Source organism: Oryx dammah, unplaced genomic scaffold (genome assembly GCF_014754425.2).
Source record: "Oryx dammah isolate SB20612 unplaced genomic scaffold, SCBI_Odam_1.1 HiC_scaffold_23, whole genome shotgun sequence".
Taxonomy (NCBI): Eukaryota; Metazoa; Chordata; class Mammalia; order Artiodactyla; family Bovidae; genus Oryx; species Oryx dammah.
Genome location: NW_024070207.1, coordinates 60,669,660 through 60,682,226, shown reverse-complemented (window position 1 = coordinate 60,682,226; position 12,567 = coordinate 60,669,660). Strand labels below are relative to the sequence as shown.

At 37.2% G+C, this 12,567-nt stretch overlaps 1 protein-coding gene across 1 annotated transcript in view; it reads right to left on the bottom strand.

Moving 5' to 3' along the window:
• Window positions 1-12,567, bottom strand: part of POF1B (POF1B actin binding protein) — a 101,443-nt gene that overhangs the window by 27,320 nt on the left and 61,556 nt on the right. The window contains exon 7 of the mRNA XM_040265623.1: window positions 1,207-1,337. Coding sequence (XP_040121557.1) covers window positions 1,207-1,337 — 131 coding nt within the window. The remainder of the gene's footprint in view (window positions 1-1,206; window positions 1,338-12,567) is intronic.

Sequence of the window (12,567 nt, the reverse complement as noted above, 5' to 3'; positions counted from 1 at the left end):
TTTCTAAGAAGTAGAAGAATCTAAAGTTGGTGGAGTCTGAACTAGAAAAAAATTCTACTGACTTTCTTTTATCCTTAGGTTTTTTGGAATTTATGAAGCTTTCCTAAGTTTTGCCTGACAGATGACCACATATATGATGTGATTATGTAGTAAAGGCAACTTTTGGAGTATAGTTCATGAAATTCATTTCATGACATAATATGCTCTCATCTACACATGAACAGTTGATAAATTGTTCATGTTTATATACCTAAATATCTATTATTGTATAATATCATGTTATAATATCAATTTATAAATAAATATTTGTATATTTATATCATTTTAAAATAATATGTAATATTTATAAGAATATATAATCCTAAATGTACATTAAACTCTGGTCTTCATATGTTGAGCACACATCAATGGAAGATAAACAGTAGTGTGTTAACAATTGGATTGAATCTTATATCATCAGTGTAATATCTTAAAATTTCATAGTATGCTATGCATTTTTTGAGCTCCTTGCCCAAGTGATTGCATTTGACATCAAAGAACATTAGAAAAGAAGGTCCACTTAATTCTGTTTTGACCCTAAAAGAGCTGGTATGATCTCTTCGATGATTTTCATACAGTCCATTAACTCTTAAAATGAGGTATTTCCTGATATCTGCTCATATAAATAAAGCTGAGTGCCAAAAAATTGATGCTTTTGAAATGTGATGGTGGAGAAGACTCTTGAGAGTCCTTTGGACTGCAAGGTGATCAAACCAGTCAATCTTAAAGGACATCAGTCCTGAATGTTCATTGGAAGGACTGATGCTGAAGCTGAAACTCCAATACTTTAGCCACATGATGCAAAGAACTGACTCACTTGAAAAGACCCTGATGCTGGGAAAGACTGAAGGCAGCAGGAGAAGGGGACGACAGAGGATGAGATGGCTAGATGGCATCACCGACTTGATGGGCATGAGTTTGAGCAAGCTCCGGGAGTTGGTGATGGACAGGGAGGCCTGGCGTGCTGCAGCCCATGGGCTCGCAAAGAGTCGGACATGACTGAGCCACTGAACTGCTCATATAATTATCTTATTACGCCATTAAAAGTACTCAAGTTTTGCTGTGAACCTAAAGTTGCTTTAAAAAATAAAATCTATTAAAAAATACCAGGGTATTGTAAAGTTTTTGAAACTTACAACATAAAGGCAAATGATATGTTTATAGTACCTTCCTCCAATTCTCTGCAAATGTTCTAATAAACAGTGATATAGATCCATATTTTTGCGGCTTAGATCAGCAAGCAATTCTCCAAAGTATTTCGGGTCCAATTTTTCAGGGCTGTCATCCTGAATTATCACCTAAAGAAAACATCAGTTACTATTATAAACAATATTAAGTGTTTCTGAGTTCACAGATATTTTGATGTGAAATGAAAAGAGTGAAGTAGCCTATTAATACAAATAACGTCACAAAGTCATCACATAAATGAAGCCACTAAAATTTCTTTGCAGCTGTCATATGCATTTTTCAATATGGGAGGAATTTAAAGAAAAAACAACATTGTAATGGCATTTTCAGTTTTTCAGTCAAGTCTAAGTGATCTAATGAATGCAATATGAATAATCTACATGAAAATTCTTGAATATAGATGCTTAAATAAAAAGTAAAACAAGTAAATCAAAATCCCTGAATGGCTCAATATTATCACATGGCTTATTCATCCGTCCCTTTTTGGAAAAGAAAATGTGACTTATTTGAATTATACTGACTACAGATGAATTAATCTCATTTGGATTTGAATATGTCAATAAAAATCTATTTGATTACTAGCACAGCTAAAAGAGTAAATAAACTTTCTAAATTCAATGTGTTTTTATTATTTCTTATTGGATTCACTGCATTTATTATTTGAGCTGAATATCTAGTCAATCTGACATGGGAAAAACTAGCTCACAGCCAAATGTAGAAAATTCATAGACCTCAGAGAGATTTGAAATCCTAAACACAAATTATTATCAATAGGGTCATAGATAAGATTGTTTGGTTTTCTCAGCAACCTCTGCTACCCAAAGAAATAAACTTAAGAGTAAAGAACGAATCATACTTTCTGGTATATTCCACAGTATCTAGCACATTGCTGATTGAACACCCTATAGTTGTTCAGTAAGTATCTTTGAAATGATAGAAGTCATCTACTTGGTTACGAGACCCAAATGCCAAATGATTCTCAAAATAATTTTTAAAAGTTTCTATCTTAAAGTAACTAACTAAGAATGGCTAAAAAAGCCTAAAAGAGTATAAGCAGCACTTCCTCAAGAACATAATGGTGATCCCTTACAACCTCTTCCTAAATTCAGGTAAGTCTAATTGCAGCAACCAAATTGAACTTGTAGTAAGAGTTGGAGACAGACTTTTGAGGTCTACCTAGATTTCCAAATCCTGGCAGTGAGCTCTTCAGTAACAGACCCCTCTCAGGAAGTAAGGGTCAAAGTTAGGCAAGTTTTTATTCAGAATAATTGTTAACTTTTGATTTCATGTTTTATTCATGCATTTCTCACTTATGGACCTTATATATTCATTAAACTGGGAGTGGCCTAAAAACACAATTTCAAATATGATTTTAAAGATCAAAGTTAACTGGATAAAAGGAAAATTTAGCTGTCATGTCAATGTCATTCCATTGACCCTCAGGTTATTTTAATGCTATAGCTAGCTAGTGAGATAACGCCTTCCTGCCTTACCTCTCTGTGTCCCTCGTAACCTCGTTAACATTCCCAAGTAGAAAAGGGCATTTCTTTAGCCAAGAATATTCAAGTACTGAGTTCCTTGTTAAAATCTGCAAATTAATTTGATACACCTAGCATTTTATCTATTTTTGTCTCTTAGCTGATTATAATGACCTAACATGCTGTGAAAGCCTTGGAGCTTTTTTTCCTTTCCATTTTATTTTAACTGATTTTATATTTCAAATTATCTTAAAGTATTTATTTCCTTTTTATTTTTACTCAAATATTCTCTTATTATTGCCTTGTATACTAGTAAACATGTTGGGTATAGAATTATTTGCCCACATTTTGCTCATATGATTTCAGTATGACATCAAAATAAAGAATCACAGAGTCCAGGACACAGAATTACTACACAGTATTACCTCTCCAGAAGAACTCTAGTGTTGGTGGTCTCAACAATTTGGGAATTACATTGTCCCTAACTGCATTACTTTGGAGGTTAGTTGGGCTAGGTATTGAAACAGTCAAGAATTTGATTTTCTTATTGTGAAACTATGAAAAATATGACTCAAGTTCAGGTAATAAATTTTAATCAGCTTGAGAAAAAGTGAGAGCATTAAAATTGTAGAATGTTTCTTTTGACAAAACAGCTGTCAGGGTAGAAAAGCAAGAATCAAAATTTTACTCCTTTGTGGGTATATTCCTCCTTAGTTTTATGCAGTACACAAATTATGATAACATGTAAGTAACACAGTTCAGTTCAGCCGAACAGTCGTGTCCGACTCTTTGCGACCCCATGAATCACAGCACGCCAGGCCTCCCTGTCCATCACCATCTCCCAGAGTTCATCCAGACTCATGTCCATCGAGTCTGTGATGCCATCCAGCCATCTCATCCTCAGTCGTCCACTTCTCCTGCCCCCAATCCCTCCCAGCATCAGAGTCTTTTCTAATGAGTCAACTCTTCACATGAGGTGGCCAAAGTACTGGAGTTTCAGCTTTAGCATCATTCCTTCCAAAGAAATTCCAGGGTTGATCTCCTTCAGAATGGACTGGTTGGATCTCCTTGCAGTCCAAGGGACTCTCAAGACTCTTCTCCAACACCACAGTTCAAAAGCATCAATTCTTCGGCACTCAGCCTTCTTCACAGTCCAACTCTCACATCCATACATGACCACAGGAAAAACCATAGCCTTGACTAGACGGACCTTAGTCAGCAAAGTAATGTCTCTGCTTTTGAATATGCTATCTAGGTTGGTCATAACTTTTCTTCCAAGGAGTAAGCGTCTTTTAATTTCATGGCTGCAGTCACCATCTGCAGTGATTCTGGAGCCCCAAAAACTAAAGTCTGACACTGTTTCCACTGTTTCCCCATCTATTTCCCATGAAGTGATGGGACCGGATGCCATGATCTTCATTTTCTGAATGTTGAGCTTTAGGCCAACTTTTTCGCTCTCCTCTTTCATTTTCATCAAGAGGCTTTTTAGTTCCTCTTCACATTCTGCCATAAGGGTGGTGTCATCTTCATATCTGAGGTTATTGATATTTCTCCTGGCAATCTTGATTCCAGCTTGTGTTTCTTCCAGTCCAGCGTTTCTCATGATGTACTCTACATAGAAGTTAAATAAGCAGGGTGACAATATACAGCCTTGATGTACTTAAATAAGCAGGGTGACAATATACAGCCTTGACGTACTTAAATAAGCAGGGTGACAATATACAGCCTTGACGCAATCCTTTTCCTATTTGGAACCAGTCTGTTCTTCCATGTCCAGTTCTAACTGTTGCTTCCTGACCTACATACAGATTTCTCAAGAGGCAGGTCAGGTGGTCTGGGATTCCCATCTCTCTCAGAATTTTCCACAGTTTATTGTGATCCACACAGTCAAAGGCTTTGGCATAGTCAATAAAGCAGAAATAGATGTTTTTCTGGAACTCTCTTGCTTTTTCGATGATCCAGCAGATGTTGGCAATTTGATCTCTGGTTCCTCTGCCTTTTCTAAAACCAGCTTGAACGTCAGGGAGTTCACAGTTCATGTATTGCTGAAGCCTGGCTTGGAGAATTTTGAGCATTACTTTACTAGCATGTGAGATGAGTGCAATTGTGCGGTAGTTTGAGCATTCTTTGGCCATTGCCTTACTTGGGAATGGAAAGAAAAACGAACCTTTCCAGTCCTGTGGCCACTGCTGAGTTTTCCACATTTGCTGGCATATTGAGTGCAGCACTTTCACAGCATCATCTTTCAGGATTTGAAACAGCTCAACTGGAATTCCATCACCTCCACTAGCTTTGTTTGTAGTGATGCTTTCTAAGGCCTACTTGACTTCACATTCCAAGATGTCTGGCTCTAGATTAGTGATCACATCATCATGACTATCTGGGTCATGAAGATCTTTTTTTGTACAGTTCTTCTGTGTATTCTTCCCACCTCTTCTTAATATCTTCTGCTTCTGTTAGGTCCATACCATTTCTGTCCTTTATTGAGGCCATCTTTGCATGAAATGTTCCCTTGATATCTCTAATTTTCCTGAAGAGATCTCTAGTCTTTCCCAATCTGTTGTTTTCCTCTATTTCTTTGCATTGATTGCTGAAGAAGGCTTTCTTATCTCTTCTTGCTATTCTTTGGAATTCTGCATTTAGATGCCTATATCTTTCCTTTTCTCCTTTGCTTTTCACAGCTATTTGTAAGGCCTCCCCAGGCAGCCATTTTGCTTTTTTGAATTTCTTTTCCATGGGGATGGCCTTGATCCCTGTCTCCTGCACAATGTCATGAACTTCATTCCATAGTTCATAAGGCACTCTATCACATCTAGGCCCTTAAATCTATTTCTCACTTCCACTGTATGGCCTTGGAATGTGGAATGAAGCAGGGCAAAGACTAATAGAGTTTTGCCAAGAAAATGCACTGGTCATGGCAAACACCCTCTTCCAACAACACAAGAGAAGACTCTACACATGGACATCACCAGATGGTCAACACCAAAATCAGATTGATTATATTCTATGCAGCCAAAGATGGAGAAGCTCTATACAGTCAACAAAAACAAGACCAGGAGCTGACTGTGGCTCAGATCATGAACTCCTTATTGCCAAATTCAGACTCAAATTGAAGAAAGTAGAGAAAACTGCTAGACCATTCAGGTATGACCTAAATCAAATCCCTTATGATTAAGTAACACAGTTAACACCAAAACCCAGTTGGTTTCAAAAATATGGAGGAGAGGATAGACAGAAGGCATATTCTTATCTGCTATTAAGTTTTTGATGGAACTATGCTCAATAAAGTGAAACTGCCCAACCAAAAACTATGATGCACCAGGTAGCAATATTTTCATTACTAAATCACAGGTTAGTAGATGTTAGTTTTATTGGAACTGCTTGTTTTGCCATTTTTTTTAGAGTTGGCTCATAACCATGTTTTTGTTGATTTGAAAAAGCCAAGATGGAGAGCCTCCCAATGAAACAGGAATGTTTTCAGTCAGAATAATGGTAGCTCTAATGGATGGAGGTTTTCTCTCTGGGACAATATTGAGTTGATAAGATACTTGAGATAAAAGTATCTCACACCAACTCTTCTGCCTGAAGAATGAGAGCTATCTTGAATGTCGATCTGAGATAATAGCTTTAGATTTTAATATATTAAACAAGGGAGGAATACAAACTGTGCTGAAAAATAGTTATTCCCAGATACACAAAATGTGATATTTCACAAAAAATAAAAAAAAGAAAAGTTAAAGATTCTTTAGTATGCATCCATCAAATATCTTTAATCAGATCACAATTTGGCTATAATAATGAACAAGCCATCCAACTCTTTGTGTCTGATTGCTTGTAAAAGCCTTTGATTAGAATTACTTGGCAAACCCAAGGGAAGGCAATAATGTTTAAGTGTGAAACCAGTGACAAATTTGTAGTCATTTTTCAGAAAACTGTAGAAAGGATGTACCTTGTAAAGGAAACCATGGACTTCATCTCACTACTGCCTTGGAAATTCTTGTCCTATTTCCAATCTGGGGTTTTATCTTTTATTTGTTGTCTATGAGATTCCAGAAGTGGAATTCTTTTGCTAGCATCTACATTATATAAACTTTAATATTCAAAGATGATTCTTTTGACCAACCATATTTACAATACTCAGTGGTAGTAATTATAGAGTCCTACAGATAGTAGATACACAATAGTTGCATATTTCAGCTGAACTATCTATATTTTCTTTCCTGGCCCCCTTCAAGCTTAGTGGCACACATTTTTGAGAATGCTGTTCAGGACTAGAGAGCGTTTGTGATCAACACACAAAACACACTGCAGAAGTAATATAGTAGCAGAGGGTATTCACTTAATTAAATTTATCCCCACTAAGTAGCTGGCTTAAATGTATGCATTTTTCACCTATTAAGAATGGTTCAGTTCAGTTCAGTTCAGTCCCTCAGTTGTGTCCGACTCTTTGCGACCACATGAATTGCATGGACCCCATGGACAGGCATGCCAGGCCTCCCTGTCCATCACCAACTCCTGGAGTTTACTCAAACTCATGTCCATTGTGTCGGTGATGCCATCCAACCATCTTATCTTCTGTCGTCCTCTTCTCCTCCTGCCTTCAATCTTTCCCAGCATCAGGGTCTTTTCAAATGAGTCAGTATTTTGCATCAGGTGGGCAAAGTATTGGAGTTTCAGCTTCAGTATCAGTCCTTTCAATGACTATTCAGGACTGGTTTCCTTTAGGATGGACTGGTTGGATCTCCTTGCAGTCCAAGGGACTCTCAAGTGTCTTCTCCAACACCACAGTTCAAAAGCATCAATTCTTCAGCACTCAGGTTTATTTACAGTTCGACAGTCACATCCATACATGACTACTGGAAAAATCATAGCTTTGACTAGATGGACCTTTGTTGGCAAAGTAATGTCTCTGCTTTTTAATATGCTGTCTACGTTGGTCAGAACTTTTCTTGCAAGTACCAAACGTCTTTTAATTTCATGGCTGGAGCCACCATCTGCAGTGATTTTGGAGCCCCCAAAAATAAAGTCTGTCACTGTTTCCCCATCTATTTGCCATGAAGTAATGGGACCAGATGCCATGGTCTTAAGTTTTCTTAATGTTGAGTTTTAAGCTAACTTTTTCACTCTCCTCTTTCACTTTCAACAAGAGGCACTGCTCCAGTGCCTACCATCTTGCTGGGGCTTCTCTACCCTTGGACATGGGGTATCTTCTCACAGTCACTCCCGCATCACACAGAGGGCAGAACTATACCAGAAGTGGCCCCCATAGAGGTCATCCTCAGGCAGAGAAGGAATGGATACCTTTCCAACCTTGAAGTGGTGTGATGAAAAAAAGTAGACACCTCTCCATACTAATGACCCAGACGGGTCAAACTTCAGAGGCAGCATCCTGCACTTTGTTTTTAAGTGCAGGGAAGAGAGGAAGGGTTGGTGTTCTGAGCATAATCCCCATGATTTGCCATAGGAAATGGTACAGACCAGACAGCACAAATGCCAGCCTTTCCATGCCATGTAGGGCCACCTAAGATGGATGGGTCATGGTGGAGAGTTCTGACAAAACGTGGTCTGTTGGAGAAGGGAATGCCAAACCACTTCAGTATTCTTGCCTTGAGACTGCCATGAACAGTATGAAAAGGCGAAAAGATAGGACGCTGAAAGAGGAACTCCCCAGGTCTGTAGGTGTCCAATATGCTACTGGAGATCAGTAGAGAAATAACTTCAGAAAGAATGAAGAGATGGAACCAAAGCAAAAACGACACCCAGCTGTGGATGTGACTGATGATGGAAGTAAATTCCGATGCTGTAAAGAGCAACATTGCATAACAACCTGGAATGTCATGTCCATGAATCAAGGCAAATTGGAAGTGGTCAAACAGGAGATGGCAAGAGTGAACATTGACATTTTAGGAATCAGCGAACTAAAATGGACTGGAATGGGTGAATTTAACTCAGATGACCATTATATCTACTACTGTGGGCAAGAATACTTTAGAAGAAATGGAGTAGCCATCATAGCCAACAAAAGAGTCTGAAATGCAGTACTTGGAGGCAACCTCAAAAACAGAATGATCCCTGTTCATTTCCAAGGCAAACCATTCAATATCACAGTAGTCCAAGTCTATGCCCTGACCACTAATGCTGAAGAAGCTTAAGTTGAACGGTCCTATGAAGACCTACAAGACCTAGAACTAATACCCTCAAAAATGTCAATTGGAATGCAAAAGTAGGAAGTCAAGAAATACCTGGAGTAACAGGCAAAGTTGGCCTTGGAGTACAGAATGAAGCAGGGCAAAGGCTAATAGAATTTTGCCAAGAGAACTCACTGGTCATAGCAAATACCCTCTTCCAACAACACAAGAGAAGACTCTACACATGGACCAGATGGTCAATACCGAAATCAGATTGATTATATTCTTTGCAGCCAAAGATGGAGAAGCTCTATACAGTCAGCAAAAACAAGACCAGGAGCTAACTGTGGCACAGACCATGAACTCCTATTGCCCAATTCAGACTTAAATTGAAGAAAGTAGGGAAAACCACTATACCATTCAGGTATTTAGAATGGTTGCTTATCAGATTCAAAAGCCCTTAAAATACCATATTATATAAAAGGAATTATACATGATTGCCTAACCTTCTAAAAGGTCATTGACATGTTAACAAGGTCTTCTGTGCTTAGACCCTCTTGTGTAGTAACTTTTTGCTATGTGACAACAGAAAACATCACTATTAAGAAAAGCTTACAATGTATACGTTACTATCCTGCAAACCTTATAATGATATGGTGACACTTGTAGATAAATAAGGTTACCACTTCATTAATTTTGCTTTGATTTGAGACATTTCATAGTTGTCAGACTGAAACTGTGAAGTGAAATTCATTTTATGTAGCATGCCATATGGCTAACAAGGCAAAAAAGAAAACAGTAATTGTTCTCTTCCTATTTTGTAGCACAAAAAGAAATCCTAGCAGGAAAAAGAGTGTCAGGATTTTAGGTCCTGAAAATCCTTAGTGCTATTTTAATCTCAACAGATATTTTAGTAAAGAAATGTTGCATTTATAGTACCTGGTACGTAGAAGATTTCCAATAAATGTTGTCACTGAATTGAATGTACTATACAACAATCACAGCTCTAAAATGAAGTCTTGACTCATAAAAACAATCCTGTACTTGAAATAAAGATTTAATTTTCTATGAGTAACCCTAGGCAGCAAAGTGTTGCAATGAAAAAAGAATGGAAATTTGAGCCCAAAGTGGAGCTCCCATTTCCTAGTTGTAGGCTAAGTGTATGTATTGCTTAATGTCTCTGAACCTCAGTTTTCTCAACTGTAAAATGTAGGTAATTCACTACCTATTTTGTAAAGTTGCTGGAGGTATTGCTTTAGTGGGGATGACTAAATTATTAAACTCTCATGTAAAAATCATCATAAAGATAATATCTTTATTTAACCTAACACATATGGACAATTGGCTATTTGAATAATGATTATAAAAAAGGAGCAGGGGATGGTTATAAATTATTTACAAACTTTCAGCTGCCAGAGAGTAGAGACTCAGTTTTAATATCTTTATTTAATTCCAGCTCCTACCATAGCAACTGAGCATAGTAGAGGCTCAGTAAACATTTGTTGCATGAGGAAGTTGTCATAAAATATGCCATTGGGGCTAAATATTAACTATAATAGATGGCAAAACACTAGCTGAAAGAGGTGCTTTAACAAAGCAACTAAAATTAACTTTATTGAAAGCTAGTTGATGTTGTCCTTGCCCCTCTTTTGGTGTATATGTATAGGCTGGGCATTTTTTTTTTAATGAAATAAGATGATTCTTCCACTTCTAACCAGCTAAAATAAAGTAGGTGGTCTAGATTTTCATTTTATAATGAATACCAGTGATTGAATTTGTAACATTTGTAACAGCTCAAATAATTTTGAGTGGAAAATAAAATATATTTTCCTATGATACAAGTGATTACTGAAAATTTATTAAGCTATTTCTTGTGAACAATGGGAATTTTGCCACTAATCATGTTTTTCTTTTTTCCCTCCCTGTGGTTTCTGGAAATCTCAGAGCCAAGTTTTTAGCCCACTTTTACTAATGGCATGGAACTCTGTGGCCTGCATTTCTGTGTGCTCTTTTATTTCTGGAGTTATTGTTCCTTTATATTTATACTGTTCTTGATATTTCTTTTTCTGATCTATTACAGCTTATTTGTTCTTTTAAGCCACTCTAAACACTTCTTGCAATGAAATGGGAGATACATATTCCAAAGAAATTAATTTTAAATGAATATGTATTTTTAATGCATAACTTCTTGGAACCATCTTTGTTTCTACTTTTTCTCTTCTCCACCTCTCTTTCATTTCTTTATTCTGCCATTCTTTAGTATGTAATTTATTCAAGGAATGGAACCACTTCTTTATTATGTAAGCAGAGTCAGTGGAGGAACTCACTACACATATGAAATAGCTCTTTCAATGTAATTTATCTTACATTCTAAATTTTTCCTTAACCCAAAGGCTAAAAGCTATACCCACAAGATACAGGAAGTACTTAAAAGGTCTCAGTGGCATGATGCTTTCACTCATTCAGCACACATTTATTGAGAACTTACTAAGTACTGTTTTAAGGTACAGTTTTAAGTGCTACTGAAAAAAAAGACATAAGATACTCTCTCAAGGTCCTTATGGTCTTTTAGAAGAGCTAAGATATGTGTCTAAATAACTTTGATGTATATAATAGATTGACCAGTTGATAAGAGATATAAAGCAGATCAAATGGTAAAAGAGTTATACAAAGGAAACACAACTTCAGCTATGTAAGAGTGATTTTATGTAGGAAGAATCTTGACAACTGATTAGTTGTGAGGTGGCAAAGGAGAGGGAAAGTAAATTTTAAGTCTTGTAATTAGAGCACTGAAGATATCATTAATAGAGGGAATAAAAAGAAAAGCTATATGTGGTTAATTGGAGATGCCTGTGGGACAGCCAAGTAGAGAGATCAATTAGTAAAAAATAATGGATTAGATTGACTTCCCTGGTGGACCAATGGTTAAGAATCTGCCTTGCAATGCAGGGGAAACCAGTTTGATCTCTAATCAGAGAAGATCCCCCATGCTTTGGGGCAACTAAGCCTGCAGTCCACAACTACTGAGTCCATGTGCCACAACTACTGAAGCTCACATGCTCTAGAGCCCATGCTCCCCAGCAAGAGAAACCACTGCAATGAGAAGCCTGCACACCACAACTAGAGTAGCCCTTTCTTGCCACAACTAGAGAAAGCCCAAACACAGCAATGAAGATCCAGCACAGCCAAAAACAAATAAATTAATTAATTAAGGATTAGAGCTTAGCAGGGAAATTTTGACAGTTGTCCATGTAAAGGTGATCATGTAAAAGTCATAGAAGTCAAGATTTTATACCATATAGTCAAGGAAGAAGAGGTAGAGAAAGGAAAAGAAGGCCAAGGATGGGTTTCTGGGGAAGATCTGATGAAAGAAGGAAGAAGAGTCTGAGAATTAGAAGCAGCAGTATAGTATAATGGGAAGAAAGAATATCAAGAATACAATGGATCAACAGAATCACTTATCATCAAATTGGAGTAAGATGAAAATGAAACCAAAAAACAAAGTGAAATTTGCAACCTAGAGGTCAACAAAAGCAGTTTCAGGAGAAAGTTGAAACTAAAATCTGGTTTGCAAAGCATTCAGGAATGTGTGAGTAGTGAGGAAATGGCAGGCAGTGAGTATGCCTTCCTGCTTCAGGGTTTTTGCAGATGAAGGGAACAAAGAGTGAGATCATAAATCAATAGATTGGTAGGGTTGCTAAGGGAGTCACTTAAAGATGAAGCTAGACTCTTAA